Raw genomic sequence first — 16,385 nt, 5'->3', positions numbered from 1 at the left:
GCCAATACTGGTTTTGAGTTACAGGGAACCACAGTGGCTTTTTTTTTAAATCATGGTGTCGTGATGCCGTTGGTTATATCTTTATAATTCCCATGGCAGGTGGCTAGAGATGTGTCTGTGGGAGAGGATGTGCCCCTGAACTGGGGTCCTTGGACTGTGGCTTCACTTTGGACAACAGACCCTGACTGAGCTTAGCAGACAGGCTCTTTTGGTCAGAAGAGCTGATTAAAACAACAAGTAGGAAATGGCCCCTGGCAATCCAGCAAATCCTGTGATGCTGTGGAACTGATAATGTGCTTGGAGGGCCCCGGCTGGATGCTCTCCTCTGCCTCCACCAGCCCTGCCCAGCCCTGCACCTTGCTGGATCCTGCCCTGATCGCAGGTGGAGCCTGCGGTCAAAGCACAAACCCTTTTGCACACCCTGACGCTGTGGGTCCCGGGAAGCCGCTGAGGCTGTTTTGCACCAGCAAAGTCCCGGTGAGCTGCAGACAAGGCAGCGTGCAGCTGCAGGCGTGTGGAGGGGCAGGTAATTAGATTCGTGACTGTGTTTGCCCTGTCGATACGATGCATTTGGCTGCTTTCCTCTGTGCTCTTAAACTTGTCCTTCTCGGGAGAATTTTTTCACTCCGTTGCCATCTGTTCTGTGCCCAGCCATGGGGGGTCTCCAGCAGTGAGCAGTATAGAAAAATCTATTGATTCTGTTCCATAAGCCCTGTACAAGGGAAGGTAAGTGCTCCCCAGCCAATACCTCTCAGTCATTTCCTTTAGATGTTGCTCACATGCCCTAAATCACAGCTGTTGGTGAAAGAACAAAAGAAATGAGTTAGAGAAACTGTGGTCGAGCGGGTCTAATCCTGTCTACAACATCACCATTGCCCGGGCGTTAATGGAGGAACTCACAGAGGCCAGATGCTGGTGTGTCTGTGAAGAAGGACCCTCCGTTACCAGGACTGTTCTGAGTTGCAGGAGAGGAAATAGCAAAGAGGTTTGGCAAGGGAGATGTACTTGTGGCTGATAAGCTGTGTTTGAAGTTCCTCTGCTGCACTGAGGACCTCGAGTAACACTCACACCAGTGAATTTGGCCTCCAGAAATTACACAGTTGTCTTAAGAACCGTGAGATGATTATTACCATTATTATTCCTATTTAACGATGCTGAAATGCAGGTGCTGAGTCTTTCTTGAAGAGCTCTGCTTGGCTCCCAGCAGCTTTCGCCGTGAGCCGGGCTGTCCCTAGGGCATTTCTTGGTCATCAGATTTGGAAGGTCTCTGGCTGAGCGGTGCGCTTGAGGCTCGGCACGGTGTTGGCCTTCGCTAGCAACTTCACACCCAGATAGACAATGCATCCAAAGCTGCATTCACACGGTGCGGTACTGAGCCTGAGGGCAGCGTCGGACCTGAATTAATGAGAGCTTTCCCCCACGGAGCAATGAGCTGCGCTGCCTCCGGGACGGAGCGAGCTTGCGCGGCGCGCCAGCCCCTGCGCAGCGGTGTGGACAGGCGTAAGATGAAGGATGTGTAATTTTTTTCAAAAGCTATGGCTGGCCAATGTCTTAGGTAATAAATGCTATGAATTGAGGAATGCAGCCGCCTTATTGCCTGGCAGAGGGGAATTCATTCTGCACATTGGCTTCTCCAGAGTTTTCCGCCCAGGCGTCGTTGACTCCTTACCACCACATAGATATTTCTGTATTTCAGCAAAATTCCCCACTTCTAATCTGGATAGTCCTTGCTGGGTGGAGTGCAAAACCCACATTGTTAACTCCGGATAACAGTAATTAAAAGAAAATAAAATCAAAGGTGCTCAGAAAAGAAATGGAACATTTTTCTGCGGAAGCCAAAAGATTATATTAAACTTCAGCGGTTTAATAAAATATTATGAAGTTTGGGAGCATATTTTCCCTGGGACTTAATCTGTTTATACATCTAAAAAAGTAAATAGAATATCACTTTACCTGACCACACAGAAAACCTGATATACGGGGGCTGCTCCGCTGTATATATTTCTTGGTGAATTGTTTCCACCTCGGGTTTCACGCAATGCACCGTGAGTTGGGTCCGTTCCTCTCCTACCGGGTTGGGGGAAAGCAGGAATTCATCAAACTCGGTGGCGAAACGCTGTGGACGTGGCAGGGCCAGCGACGGCTGAGGGAGTGAATGGCAGGGGGAAGCCGCGAAGACCTGACTTTTCAAGGTTTTTTGCAATCTAAAGAAAGGAGTATGACATTCAGCTTGCCGGAGAAACATGCCAATGACGCCGCTGGGGAGTTCACAGCAGGCAGAGCCCCCCCCAGCTGTCGCGGAGTGCGTTAGGTTTAGGAGACTAAAATCAGACACAAGTGGGTAATTCTGTGTTTTCCCCTCTTTTATAAACCTGCCCACTCTTTCCAGGTTGCTGCCACCAGCAAAAAGAGAGCACAGCCTCTCAGTACCCGTAAACTTTATTAAATGTGTGCTTTTTCATTCTTAAATTAAATTAAAATCAGTCTGTTTCATACTGGAATAGCACCAAAGGGAGAAGGATGACAGTGTCACCAAGCAGGGAGAAGAGAAAACCCAGAAACCATTATATACGAACAAGATTTTTTTTTAATGGTTAAGAAAATGGGCAATTTTTTTTTTTTTTCCTAAACTGGAGACCTAACATTGTGTATGCTAGTGTGTATGCGGGAGAACCGAGGAGGCTAAGGATCAGTGTTAGTCAAAATAACTGCATGCAAGGTAGGAACGGCCAAATCTTTGCTGGAAATTTAACTTCTTAGTGCTGTACCCCAAAGACCACCCCGAATACCATGTAAAGGAGTCTCATACACTGATCTCCGTGGCACAGCGATGTTTTTAACTGTGTAAATTACTGGGTAGCAGCATTTCCTTAGGTGTTGATTAAATTCCCCACAGCACGAAATCAGCATCAACTACAGCGTGGACGCAGCAGCCACCGCGGTCCTTGCCCTTCCAGAAATCGCACAGATGCGAATCACCGCAGCAGAGGGGCCGGTTTTTGTCTTGCCAAACTGCACTGGTAAAGAAAAACCCGTTTCTCTGAAATTTTCCAGGTGTGGCCGGTTGAAGCAGGGTGCAAAGAGCCTTCCCACAGTTTGGGTTTGGCTGAAAGCTGCCGCTGCAGCAGGCTATAGGCAGGTCTCATGTTCAGCTGTCTTTGTGAATTGGGCTCTACAAGCTTGTGCCAAAGCATGTCACCGCTATCAGTGGAAAAACCCCTGATTTTTGCAGAATAAGTGCAATACTTGTGCCCAGCACCCCTGTACCCAAAGCTCATGGTGGTTGCTGTGCACCAGGGCTGCAGTGCCCCGTTTGTGGGGCTGAGCTCGGCAAGGTGCTGTGCAGACCCGCAGCAGACCCACTGCCTGTTGACCAAGGGGCACCCGTGCAGTGCTGCAAATGGGGGGGTGAAGGAGATGTGTCTGTCTGCTCAAAGTTCATAGGATCATAGAATAGTTTGGGTTGGAAGGGACCTCTAAAGGTCATCTAGTCCAACCCCCCTGCCGTGGGCAGGGACATCTTCAACTAGATCAGGTTGCTCAGAGCCCCGTCCAACCTGACCTTGAATGTTTCCAGGGATGGGGCATCCACCACCTCTCTGGGCAACCTGTGCCAGTGTCTCACCACCCTCAGTGTAAAAAATTTCTTCCTTATGATGAATTTGGCACTTGACGTTGATAGGATGCTTTATAAAGGTTTTTTTTTTTCCTCTTAAAACAGATGTTCTAAAATCTAAATGTTGCATGGCATGTAAGACTAAGCTTCATCAGTGCCTAATGGCACATTTGATTATTGAAACCAGAAGAATTTTAATACACCTAATCAGTTTCTCATCGTTAATGTATTGATTTTCCTGCTTCGAAAAAAAAAATCAAACTCTATAGGTCACTTTCTTTTTTATTTATAGCTACTTTTGCTTTCCCCTTCTAATACACATGCTCAATACTGTAGGCCTAGGCGGGGGTGCAGTTTTCAATAGTTTACTTCCAATTTTTCTTAGGTTAAGATAATCTAAACTTCATGGCTGGATTTTAAAATAAGCCTAAAGAGTTTAAAGGCTTAAATGTTATTAGAGTTCAAAGCAATTTGATTGCATGACCTCTTTTTAAAAGCCATTGTTCGTACGTGGAGGGATTTTCAAAAATACTTATGGCCCAGATCAAAAAAATCAATTACAGTCTCAGATCCCTAAATAGTTTTACTAGGTGTGCATCGAGGGATCCGGACCCTCAGAAATTCGTGGAAGTAAAGCATTCAAGCACTTTTGGGAAAGTATGCTTATGTAGCTGAGTTCAATGTGCTGGGAAGAGTTCTTTAAAGGCACGTATGATAGTTAGGCTTGTGTACACAGCGAAGCTATACTGATTTAATGACAGTGACTTGGTGGCGGTTGTAGAAACTCATTTGTATGAAGGTGCTTTATATTGCTATAGCTAGTTCAATACGGGAAGAACAATCTGTAGCACTATAAAGCTGCTTTATACTAGTCTAAATGTGACCGTATGAGAGACAATAGCAATATAATTATATTGATTTTTTAAAATCATACTCTTAAGTGGTATTTATACTTGTCAAAGGCATGTACAGATTAGCCCAACCTTAAGTCTCCTTGAAATACCAAAGAAACTACATGCTTAAATCTTCTTTTCAGCTTGGAAAACCTCAGATTTTGTGCCTCGGTAGTGTTGGCACTGTTCAGTTGTGCCCGTGAGCAAGTGACGCCTTGTCCTCGCTGCCAGCTTGGCTTTTGCACTTGGATGGAAGAGGACAGTGCAGGAGGGATGGTGGCCATCTCCCATTCCTGCCCCAACAAGCCTTGCTGTTAGAAAGGTTTTCCCAATAATTAACCCCCATCCTTTTGGCTACACCTTAAGCCCATTCCCCTTTGATCTGGCCAGCACGGGCAGAGAGCAGATTGCTCCCCTCGTCTCCAGTGGCACTTTGGGGAGACCGCTACCAAGAGCCCAACACTCTTCCAGCTTCTTCTGATTTGGGAGCTTTGAGCTCCAGCAATGAGCTGCAGAGATGCTGGGAGGGACCATGACCCCATGAAGCCAAAGCTGCTTGACCATCTCTGATTTTCTCATGTCATCTCCTGCATGAACGTTGAGGGGCTGAACAAAGGCAGGTGAGAAAGGGCTGTTGGGGGTCTGTGGGATCCCTCATCTGCCTTTCTGCTGTAAGGTGTTTGCAGAAGGCAATTATGTAAAACGTTTACCCAGATGTGGCACAGGACGTTGCCAAAAAGGGGCTTAAAATGGGACACACTGGAACAAGAATGCTGGGAAGGGGGTGAAGGTATCAGTGGAGGCAGCAAGGGTGGCACCGCGCCGTGCCATGCCAGGACAGACTGATGAGCACAGCCCGGCTTTGGTGCCGCCAGCCCATCGCCACCGCTCCACCAGCCGGGGCACGGAAACCTGAGCTCAGGTAAGGCTTTGGGGCGACAATGGTGGGAGAAAGTCCTGGGGCCTCACAACACTAATGAAATTATTTTAATTGCCTTGGGAAATGGGCCTTGCATGCAAAACCAGGTGGGTTTTTGTCTTCAGGGGATAGGAAGGTCCCAGGACACTGCATCCTCGGGAATGGAGGGAGGCGTGTAGGGATGGGTAGGAAGGAGGAGGCTCAGGGCAGCCAGGCGGGAATGTGGCTCAACCCCTGCAGTGGAACTTGCTGCCATGAAGTTGAGCAGGTACCAAGCTGTTCTCCTAACCTGCCAAGCAGGACAGCCTAAGGAGAAGATGACTCCCTCTTGGGTTAAACTGTAATTTCAGATACAATTCTCTTTGGACTCCTTGAAATCTCTGCTCTGCTGTGATTTTATTAAGATCTTGGCCGGTGTGCAGGCAGCCAGCAAGCTTGGTCCCCAGGCTTCTTCCTAACCAGATCCCCCACTTTGTTTTACCCCATCAGGGGCTTTTTAAAGTTAGACTCAGGAGAGGGAGCATCATTGTGTTGTGTTTATACAGCACCAAGCGATAATTAGGTGCTCCGATAGTCCAGAAAATGTTGCAGATAAAGAGCCAGCAGGTAAATGAGCCCATGGTAATACAAGATCCTGCTTCACTAATACATTTCTGTTGCCGAGACATTTCTACCAGCCAAAAAAGGTGATAAGGATCAAAGCAAAGAATTTAAAGCTCCAGGTTACTGCAAACAGGAGATTCGTTTTGCCTGACAATTTTTAAAGCCCTGCAGAACTAATGCTCTTGCTCCTGCTTCCCCCTCAGTTTTCCTTTAGGAAAGGACAAGAAAACTTCCGTCATCTTCTCCTCATTCTCTCCCCTTTCTGGACATGATTTTTGTTCATTTTTTTTTCCCAAACAACCCTTTCTCCACTGTTTTAAGACTGGCCCAACTTAAAACATTCTTCATTATGGCTTAAACAGCATCCACCAGACACTGTGAACTTGCTTCCTACATACGAGTGGTGGGATGGTGGGTCCCCCATCACCTTCAAGACAGGTGTACCATGAGCATCATCTCAGGGTGGACCTTCCTTGGCCATCACCCAAATCCCTTCAGATGGGCCCCCCTGGGAAAAGCGCTCTGCTGTCAGCGTAGCAAAAGGGGTGCACGTTGCTGGCAATGGGGAACACTGGTTTAGAGCCAACTCCTGTGAATGAGGCCTTTTGACTACCTGGCAGTTTTCATCATAGAGTCAAAAGAATCATTTGTTTTCTTTCACTTTTGGCTACCAAAATTGTTTTGTCTCAAAACAAAACAAAGGAATATTGGTTTTGGCTTCTATAAGATGAAAAATAAGTTTGGTTGATGAAAAGAGCTTGATTTAGAGGGGGGCAAGAGTCAAACAAAAATTGCATAAATTAAAAAAATTTCACCAAAGGTTTCATGCAATAAAAAAATCCCCTAAGGTAAGGTTTTGAAAGCCAAATTAGATATTAAGCCTCTTTTGTTTCATTGTCAAAAGTGATGAGGGCTGGTCTAAAATGGCATTTGCAAGCCAAAATCTGGCTGACCTTCCAGTAAGGCTCTGAGCTCCCTCAAGCACCCCTGTCACTTCTGGAGGTGGACATGAGGACATCTAAAACTTTGCACCTGCTTTTTTCTTACAGAGACAGTGCTAAACCTTGGGCCCATTGAAGGAAGCAGCCAAGCTGCAGGTGATGTCCATAGGACCAGGCTGCTGTTCACAGCCTCCTTTTCTGGTCAGACACATCACCTCACCTCTGAGAGAAGAAAGAAAACAAAGCAGTGTCAGAAGAAAAAAAGAACAAACCATGTTTCAGCACAACTATTTTTTTTTTCTGTATTTCCCCCCTCTCTACTGATATGTAAAAAAAATATATATTATATTATATTTTCCTTTTCTTAAATTATTTTTTTCAGCCTCAGTCCCAGCCAAAGTCCTGCCCCGTCATCTGGTAGAACTTCATGTTGAAGGGCCGGTAGAAGTCCCGCAGTCTCTGCACCACCTCCTGGTCTATGTCGGGGTGGGTCCTGCCTTTCGTCTTCCCCAGGCAGTGGGGTTTGCTGCTGCCTTCCGCCTTCTTCAGGCACGGGAACCCCTTGGTTTTGTTGAAGTAGAAGTGTTTGTCGGTGATGATCCTCTTGAGGCCCAGAAAGTCCTGGACCCTGCCCAGCTCCCCCGCGGGGTCGCTGATCAGCCTCTCCCCGCTGACGAAGAGGATCTGCCCGATGGGGAAGTAGAGGAGCCAGTTCTCCAGGTGCTTGGCGTAGATGCCAATCTGGATGGCGCTCCACGAGGTGTCGATCAGGCCCGTAGTCCTGTTTTTGAAGGTCAGGCTCTCAAAGGTGGGGATATCAGGCTTCTTGGAGAGCGTCTGGGTGTAGTCCGAGATGGCTCTGGTCACGGGGTCCCGCACCACCACGATGAGCTTGGTGCCCTTGGACATGGAGGAGATGCGGGCTGGGGCCTCCTTGGTGACAAAATAGCTGGGGGTCTTCTCCATGGTGATCTGCCCCTCCAGGGTCCTGGGCATGAGGTCCCTGAGAGAGGAGGAGAGAGGGACACGTTAGCGCTGAATGCCCCTGGGCAGGGTGGGGGGAGCTGAGCGCAGGCAGTGCTCTGGGGATGTCCCGGGCACCGAAGGCAGGATGCTCCTGAGCCTCACGCCTCCAGCCCAGCTTGCTTTCCCCCTTGCGCAGACAGTCAGGAGGCTCCGATTCAGCAAAGCATCTAAACACACTCCTGATTTCCCACTTCCTTTGGCTGCCTATTTACCTAGAATTAGACCTAAACTTATTTTGCCTATTCAAGGCCTCTAAGGGGCTTCTTGAGGGGGATCCTGCCTCCCTTCTTGCAATGGCACTGTAAGAACAGAGCACATCTCTATAGTCCTAATGTCCTACCCCTTTAAATTCCTCCCTGCCCACACTGGGGTTTCCTGCACATTGGCTTAAATTCCCTGGAATAACAGTGAATTTCTGGAGTAACAACACTCTCTTCCTGCAGGGCACAGGGGATTTTCAAGGGCCAGGATGTAAGTCTCCATCTTTTGGTATTTTCAAGGTGGCAGCAAGCTGATGTCACATAAAAATGTGCAATATCAGCCCCCTGACCCCAGCGATTTCCTTCTTCCACCCAAAGAAATCCTACACTCAGGCTGCTTCGGGAAGCTCTCCCAGCTGGGAACGGGAAGGGGCTTGGGGCTCGTGCCAGGGTGCATCCTGCTCCATGGTCCCCTTGAGAGTTCAAAGCCCTCCTGGGCCAGGCCTTGGGTATGATTTGCTAAAGGACTGCAGGATTTGGCCGCAGGATAACCTGAGCTCCTCCGTGTTAAAGGCGGCAAGCCAGGAAGGTGTAGGAGCCATATGAGCGGCCGTTTGTCTGCTCCTCCTGGGTGCTCCCAGCTCCTCTCCTCGCTCCCCCTTGCCTGCCACACCACATCCCATCCCCTCACATTCACATCGCCCTGTATATCACCCCCGGACAGCAGCGAGCATCTGCAAAACACCAGTGATTCACACCATCACCATGTGGTTACACAAACCCATCCCTCCTTCCAGGCTCTCAGCAGAGTTTTCCTCTCTGCAGCTTGGTCTCCTGCCAACGGTCCGGTCCTTCCCCGGGGGAATGGGAGATGGATGGGAGGTGGCGGCAGCGTTGGCGAGGTTCACTGCTGTGCCACCAGCAGTTCTCATGGCAACTGCGGCCCCGGGTCCTGAGGAGCAGGGACCTGCATCCCCCTCACGCCCTGACCCCTCGTCTTTGACCTCGCCACGGTTGCGACATCCACGTGCTGTGATGAACTGCTCCCTGCCTGCGTTACTGTTACCGTCTTGCAGCAGCAACATCTGGTTTGCAAACCTGTGCAATATGCCAGCAAAATTAAACTCATCTATCAAAAAAGCAACAATGAAAAGCCAACAACAGCTAAAACACCAATAACAACCAAACCCCAGGCTGAGTCGTTATGTTACAAATGAGGCAGCGAGGACTGACCCTTCCTAAAGCAATTCTTTCTATTTGCAACCACATTACATAGAGGCTGAGCAAAGATATGGTCCTAGAGAAGCAAAATGTTTGCTGGTCTTTGCTGAGGCTTTCTGTTCGGGGGAAAAATCCCTGAATTAGGGACATTCAGGCTGGAGAAGAAACAAGCTGAGGGGTATGAGAGAGCTCTCGCACATCCTGAAGGCTGTGAAGACATAAAGGTAATCACTGCTGACGCTAAGGATGGAGATGGGTTGAAAACCAGCACGAGGACGGCCTTTGCCGAGCAGACACATAATTCTACAGTGGGATTTGCCATCACCTGACGCTGCAAAGGCCAAAAGTGTAAATGGTTCAGAAACAGGCTGGCCAAATTCACGGTGGATAAAATGAGTTGGTGGCAATGAAATGTGAGAGTCCCAGAGCCACTTCAGCCACAGGGAGTCCCCAACCCCAATTGCCCACAGCTGGGAGGAGATAATGGGAGAAGGAGCCCTACAAACCACCAGCTTTTGCACACTCTTCTGTAGATACCTGATACCAGCCACCATCTGGAAGAAAGCACTGGCCTGGACGGCTCTTTGCTCTGGCCCAGTGCAGCTGTTCGTATGGTTTTTTGCTCAGGGCAGTCTCATGAATCATCTTTTCCCCCCGTGCGCACCAAGCCCACATTTCTCAGGTGTTGTTGCCCTCTGGTTTGGAAACCCTGCAAGGACTGAGTCATCTGGAAGCACCTGAACCCCTGAAAGGGCGCAGGAACCAGGTTGTAACCCCCCCCCCCCTCCCCGCCACCTCCCGGCTCAGTCCCCAGCTGATCCCTGCCCCTATAACAACTGCAATTTGCTGTTGAGCAAGAGCAGCAGCCGCTGAAGCAGCAGCGGGGTGAGGGCAGCGGGAAGGCGAGCTGACTTCTGTTTGTGTTTTGATAAGAGTTGAAATCTCCGCTGTGTCTTCCCAAGGAGGACAGTAACCCCTTTCGTGGCGAGGCTGCAACACAAAAGCTTTCTTCGGTGCCCAGGAATGAGCACGCACCTCCACTGCCAGGGCCGGCGGGCAGGGACACGCCAGGAGCCACGGGGAATGTGCTACCACAGCTTTTGGGAGATTCATTAATTACAAAGGGCATCTTTCATGGACGTAAACAGTTGCCTGGAGGCCTCCCTGGACTAATGGCATCTGGGTTTTATTGCAAAAGAGCCACTTGAAAAGACAAGAACCACAAAAATGTTTTTGGCAAGAGCAGCCACCAGTGGGCCCTGCCAGAATAAATGGATTCTGTTATTTTAATTTTAGTAGAGCTCGGGGCTTTATTTAATTACTTAATAGGGGAGGAAGACTTTCCTCAAAGGGAGCATTTCGGCTATGCATGCATATTCATATCTGGCCTTTTCTAGGTCTGTACTTTCTTCCCAGCAGCGGTGTCCGAGACGGCCGTTCCTGTGTCTGGCCAAAGCCCCCGGAGGTAGCTCATGGGGCTGCTGCTCACGGGGGGGTTGTGGCCCCTTCCCCACCCCAATGGGCTTTGGGGGGACTTCACTTTGGTAATGCAACGGTTTGGATTTGTCTTCCCTCAGAGCCGCTGCAGCAAACCCTCCAGCACCCGGCCAGGGTGGGAGAGGCGCAGCTGCAGGGTCGGCTGCCTCAGAGGGCCGGGCTGGGGGGGTGATGCTGTGCAAGGGCTGAGCACCAGGTGGTTACAGGTCCCAGCGACGCACGCGGTGCTGCTCTGGGATTTCCTGATGCACCCTGGTGTGCCGGTCCTTGACATCGGCACTTTAGTGCTGGGGTCCCATAAGGACGTCCCAGTAACAGTCTCCCAACCCTCAGACACTCCTGGTGTGGGAACTGATCTTTGGTGTCATGTTTGTTATGGCTTTTATATCTCCTTATTGACGGTACAATGATGCCTTTAAAAAGCTTGACTTTAAGTTTCCCAGGGCAAGCAGGGTATTGGCTCAAGCCTGGAGATCAGAGTCCACAGAAAGGCCACCCGATGTCAAGTCCCTGTTCTTAGCAAGAGCACAACTCTGGGGAAGAAAGCATCACTTTATGTCAAGAAACCAGAATAACATATCGGGCTCCCTCCTTACAAGACTGAGCATCCAAGGGTTGAGTCTTTCCGGAAATTCAGCTTGGAGGAATGGATGCAATGATACGTGCTGGTGGTGTTTGCCACCAGCCCACACTGGGTACCCCCCCAGCTCCATCAGGGGATGGGAAATGGGTTAAAGCAGCTGTTTTGCCTCAGCCAACTTGTGCTGCTGTCCCACCGACTCAAAGCAGCAAGAGAAGCTGGTGATTAGTGAGAAAACAAGCATTGGTGGTTCCAGAAATGAGATTTTTGGGAGGGGACAGCCTGTTTCATGTAGGAGAGGCAGCCCCGTGCCGCTGTGTTTCCCGCAGAGGTGGGAGGTGCTCCTGGTGTTGGGTCCAGAAAACTCAAGGTGAGCTTGCTGTGTGACGTCCACCTGCTGCTTTGCTCCCAGCTGGACCAAGCCATGTCCTGCTCAGGACCTCCTGGGCTCCTTCACAGCATGCAAGGCATTAAAAGCAGTGTGGATGGACTTGCTGCAAGGCTTTCCCACATAAATCTAGTCCAGCTCTCTCCCGGAGGGAGGCTGAAGTCGGCAGATAAGGGCAGCTCTTCACCAGGCCTCACACCATCGCAACCCAGAGCGATAAATAAAGCTGCTGTGGTTACAGCGATCAGCCCCATGTGCTCTCTGGCCTCTAGTAAAACCTGCCCCAGTCACGTGCTAAGGGCAGGACTCATCTCTTTTTAACCCCAGGTGAGTGCCTTCTCCCTGGCAGTCCTAGTACGACACTTTTTAAGTAATCAGCCTATCAATCAGAGCTGGGGGGATTGAAACAATCATCCAGAACAAGGTGTGCCAGCCTGATGCCATAGAGAGGAAGGATGGCTGTGCTGCCAGGGGCAGCACTGCCCTGCATCGAGGCAGCGCCTCAGCTGCGTGGTCTTGCACACCCTTCTCCATCTGAGTGCACGGCCAGATCTACCTCAAGCTCATCTGCAGCAGAAAAGTGAGTTTCTGCACTGCCTGAAATGGCAATTGCAATATAACTGGGCCAAACTGAGGTTTGGCCCAGCACAGGCGTGTGCTGCTTCATGCAGCAATGCAGCTCCTCGGTGCCGGAGCAGGGAACAACCCAAGGCAAATGAGCAGCGAAGGAGAAAGATCAGTCCCCTGCTCACCAAATGCTGATGTCCTGGTCCCAGCACCAGCAAACTGGGGGTGGCTGAGATGTGGGCACATGCTCAGCCCATTCCTGGGGCAGTCACAGCTTCGCTCGGTGCAGGAGGGGCGAGCAGAGTGGGTAAGCAAGCACCCCAGCAAACACGGCAGACGTATTGCCTGAAAGTGCAAAACCACCATCAACCAAGACCTGAGATGTAGAAACACCCGCAGCCGGGGCATCTGCATGGCAGTGACAGCTTGGGGACATTGCTCGTGTCCCTGGACCCCTCCAGCATGCTGCTGGGCTGACTTAGTGCTCTCCCCACGTGTTTGCAGCAGCACAGAGGCAGCGAAGGAGGAGCTGCCGCTGCAGAGCCTCCTCTGGCATGTCGATGTTTACCCTTATCTTTGGCCGCATTCCCACTGACCTGGCCACAGCCCCGAAAGGGCACGCAGGCCAGGAACTATCCGCTGGATAAAGGATGGGAATGAAGCAGAAACGTGAAGCCGGAGTTTCGCACAGCCTGTTTACACAGAGCTGGGCCTTCCCAAAGGTACAAAGACATGAAGACGCTGGTGATTTTAGCTATCAGGACCTTTCCGTTAACCCCACTGCAACTTGCAGGCTGTGTATGAGACACAGCAGATGCAGAAGGGCGTTGCTTACCCCCACCCTGCACCCCAAGACACCTTCCCCGGACAGCCTGGGCTGAGGAGCACCTTGCTCCAGCCTCCAGGTGCCTTTACCATCTGAGCCACAAGTCTAAACTACAGGTCCAAGCAGTGGGATACACACAAAGAAATGGTGGGGAAGGAAAGCCCCCGGGGAAGATATTAGAGAATCCAAGAGGGCTCACCGGGACGTTTCCATGGCTCTAGGTGAGCTGCCACTGAATGGGATAATAAACACCTTAGAGCAATCTTCAAAGAAGAAACCTGCTCTCCGTTACTTTTTGCCTTGCTCAGCTTAAACCAGATGCAGTTTGCTTTTGCTCCAGACTCAACATCCAGGGTTTGGCTGGGGTTTGGAGCACCCCAGCCCACAGCAGCGGTGGGAAAGGAAGTCTCTTGTGATGGCAAGTGTTGTTATTAAGGAAGTGCCACCGAAGAGGTCATCGCAGGAAAAACCATATCAAAGAAATGCTGCTCTTTCCGAAAGAGCCCAACAGCTCTGCAGTCAGCTGCGGGACCTTGCATCCCACGGAAGAGCCTTTCTGGAAAGGAAGAGCCAAATCTGCTCCCAGAAAAGTAACACGGGGTCACGGGGAGGATCGGACACTCTCCCACCAGCAACCACCCGTCCCGAGTCCTGCCTTTGCACCACAAAGCAACAGCATGGTTAAAAATGAAATTGGCTTGTTCGTGCAAAATTATCTGGTCTTTGTGTATGGGAGAAAGAAGAGAAGGAGGAGAAAAAAATACATTCCTTTCATCTCTGGGAGCCAGCAGTGTTCAAGGCTTGAGGGGAACCCCCCTCCATCAACCACCCGAAAAACCAAGCAGCAAATGAGATGGGCGCTGGCACTCTTGTGCCCTTTAGTCCCACTTGATGGCATTGTCTGCCCCTCTCACTTGTGTGCTGCCTTCTGTATGTCAAGCGTTAAGTGACTGTTACGGATGCTATGGCAAGGCTAGAAGAATGGAGCAGAGAGGGAATATTAACTGTCTGAGGGGGCTTATTTCACCTCTCACTTCTCCATAGAAATGCTGCCAGAATTTCTGTCTCTGGGACAGGGCACAAGTGTGGATGTAACACAGCTGGCAGTCCTGGGGGAAATATGGAGCCTTCTCCAGCATGAAGCTATTGAACAAGGAGGATGGGGAAACTGAGGCACAGCAAACACCGCGGCTTGATGCAGCCTCATGCCCCCGAAGCGGTGTGCATTGCTCCCTGTGCTACTGCAGCCACCAGCAAGTTGCCTTCTCCTCCCCCCACCCCCCATTTCTCTTTTTTCTTCCAGATCGTTTTAAGCAGCGACTCTGCAACAGAGATTTCTAAAAAAAATCAAAACCTGCTATCACAAGTGGTTGCTTTTCCCCCACCCTCGAGCCCACACTCCCAGAAGTACCATTACAGTGTGTACAGGAGATGATTGAAAAGAAAGATGCTCTGGCAAGAATGATAACGTGATGTAACCAGTAGCATGTATGCCTATATAAATTAAAAACTGCTGGCTAAAGAGATGAATGTGTCCCTCCTGTGAGGCCGGTGTCTCAGCCCAGGGGCTGTGCTGCCCTGGCAGCTCTAGCAAGGCTCTAAATTTGCTTTGATGAGCTGTGAGGGCATGTCGGAGTTAGTTGAGCCTCCTGCTTTGCCCTCCTTTAGATGTCAGGTGAAATCAATAAATGGAAAGATGCATTTCAAGAATCTGTTAAAAATTTTTAAAAAACCTCCAAGAAAAGCTGTGGGACTGAGGAAGCTGAAAGGAAAGTGGCAAAAGATCAGAGAGGTCTGGATGGAAAAAAGAAAATCACTCATTGCATTGCTGGATGTAAAATCCAGTCCAACTGACGTTACATCAAAGGGAGACTCTTGCCATTGGTTTTAATGGAGGATGGACTGGGCTGAGGTTGGAGCAAAGTCAGAGGCAGGAATGGCCCTGGGAGGGGATAACGAAGACCGCGGGTGTCTCCCATCCCTACCCATCCTCTGGGTAAAGATAACACTCAGGAAGATCTAAGTGTTATTTGGGGGGATCTACAACACAACTGTCATCTTCCAGAGGACACCTGCACCCTCGCGAAGCAACTGCAGTGGGGTCAGGGGCCTTGGGTTTTCTTCTGGCTCTGCTCTTCTGTCCCCACTGAACCACTGCAAACCATGCAGGATGAGTGCATCACCCGCTGGGATAACCGTGGTTCTGTTCCCTTGGCCGTGGTCGGAAAGGCGGCAGGACTGCTTCATTTCTACAAGGGGTAAACGGTCCCTGGGTTATTTGCCCCCCGAGATGTGCTGAGGAGCCTCCTGCCACCTTGGCTCAGCGAGGTCCCTCCCAGGACACAGGTTTTTTACTATCCCCAAGACTCCAGAGGGATTTAAAATCAAAGCATACATGAAAACAGGGCCTTGTTGTGTTGAGCTGTGCTGGGATGAAAGGGCAGTTCTCAAAGCACACGGGGCGTATCATCACTTTTAGGCACTTAGAAAATACCCCCAAAACCAGACCTGGTGGCAGGCAGCCGGCCCTGAGTGCAGGCACCTTCACCTGCACCGGAGCCCGGGCTGCAGGGACGGTCACTGCTGGGTGCTGCAGGCACAGCCCTGGCCGCAGGCATCGCTGCAGGGAATAAACGTGGCACACCGTTAATATGCCACCTTCCTGAATAAAATGCTCTCACAGAGGCAGGGCCTGTCCTCCCCCCCGGCCCCCAAATCAGCCTGCTCTGTGCTTGCTGCTGGTGCACAGTTAGCGTTGTCGGGAGTTCCTGAGCTCGTCCTTATGGTGGATGCCAGCGTTTATTTGAGCAAGTCTTGGTATTCATGTATCTCATTACATTTGCAGCCGGTAGCATCTGTTTCCACGCTGTATCTGTCAAGCAGCATCTTATCAGCGGAGCTGCCTTCCCGTCCCTCCCTCCTCTGCTTTCAGCTAAGCTCCCTCTGAAGTTTAGGAGATGGCTGACAGCCCGACACGGGATGCAGCCAGCACCCAAGGTGCAAACCTCTGCCTAAACTGCAGCCCGCAGAGACACAGAGACCCCCGGGCGTATGCCCTGTCCCCATCCAAACCCCCAGCAGCAGCCAAAGCCAAGCCTCCCAGCCGTA

At 50.5% G+C, this 16,385-nt stretch overlaps 1 protein-coding gene across 1 annotated transcript in view; it reads right to left on the bottom strand.

Moving 5' to 3' along the window:
- Positions 1–7,324: 7,324 nt before the first annotated feature.
- The window catches only part of LOC103904694 (heparan sulfate glucosamine 3-O-sulfotransferase 3B1), a 95,294-nt gene continuing 86,233 nt past the window's right edge, over positions 7,325–16,385 (bottom strand). Inside the window, exon 3 of the mRNA XM_009286232.1 lies at positions 7,325–7,975. Within this exon, the coding sequence (XP_009284507.1) occupies positions 7,357–7,975 (619 nt within the window). The 3' untranslated portion in view covers positions 7,325–7,356. The remainder of the gene's footprint in view (positions 7,976–16,385) is intronic.

Source organism: Aptenodytes forsteri, unplaced genomic scaffold (genome assembly GCF_000699145.1).
Source record: "Aptenodytes forsteri isolate BGI_AS27 unplaced genomic scaffold, ASM69914v1 Scaffold186, whole genome shotgun sequence".
NCBI classification, from domain to species: domain Eukaryota; kingdom Metazoa; phylum Chordata; class Aves; order Sphenisciformes; family Spheniscidae; genus Aptenodytes; species Aptenodytes forsteri.
Note: the sequence above shows the minus strand (reverse complement) of the source record. Positions and strands in the feature narration are given on the sequence as shown.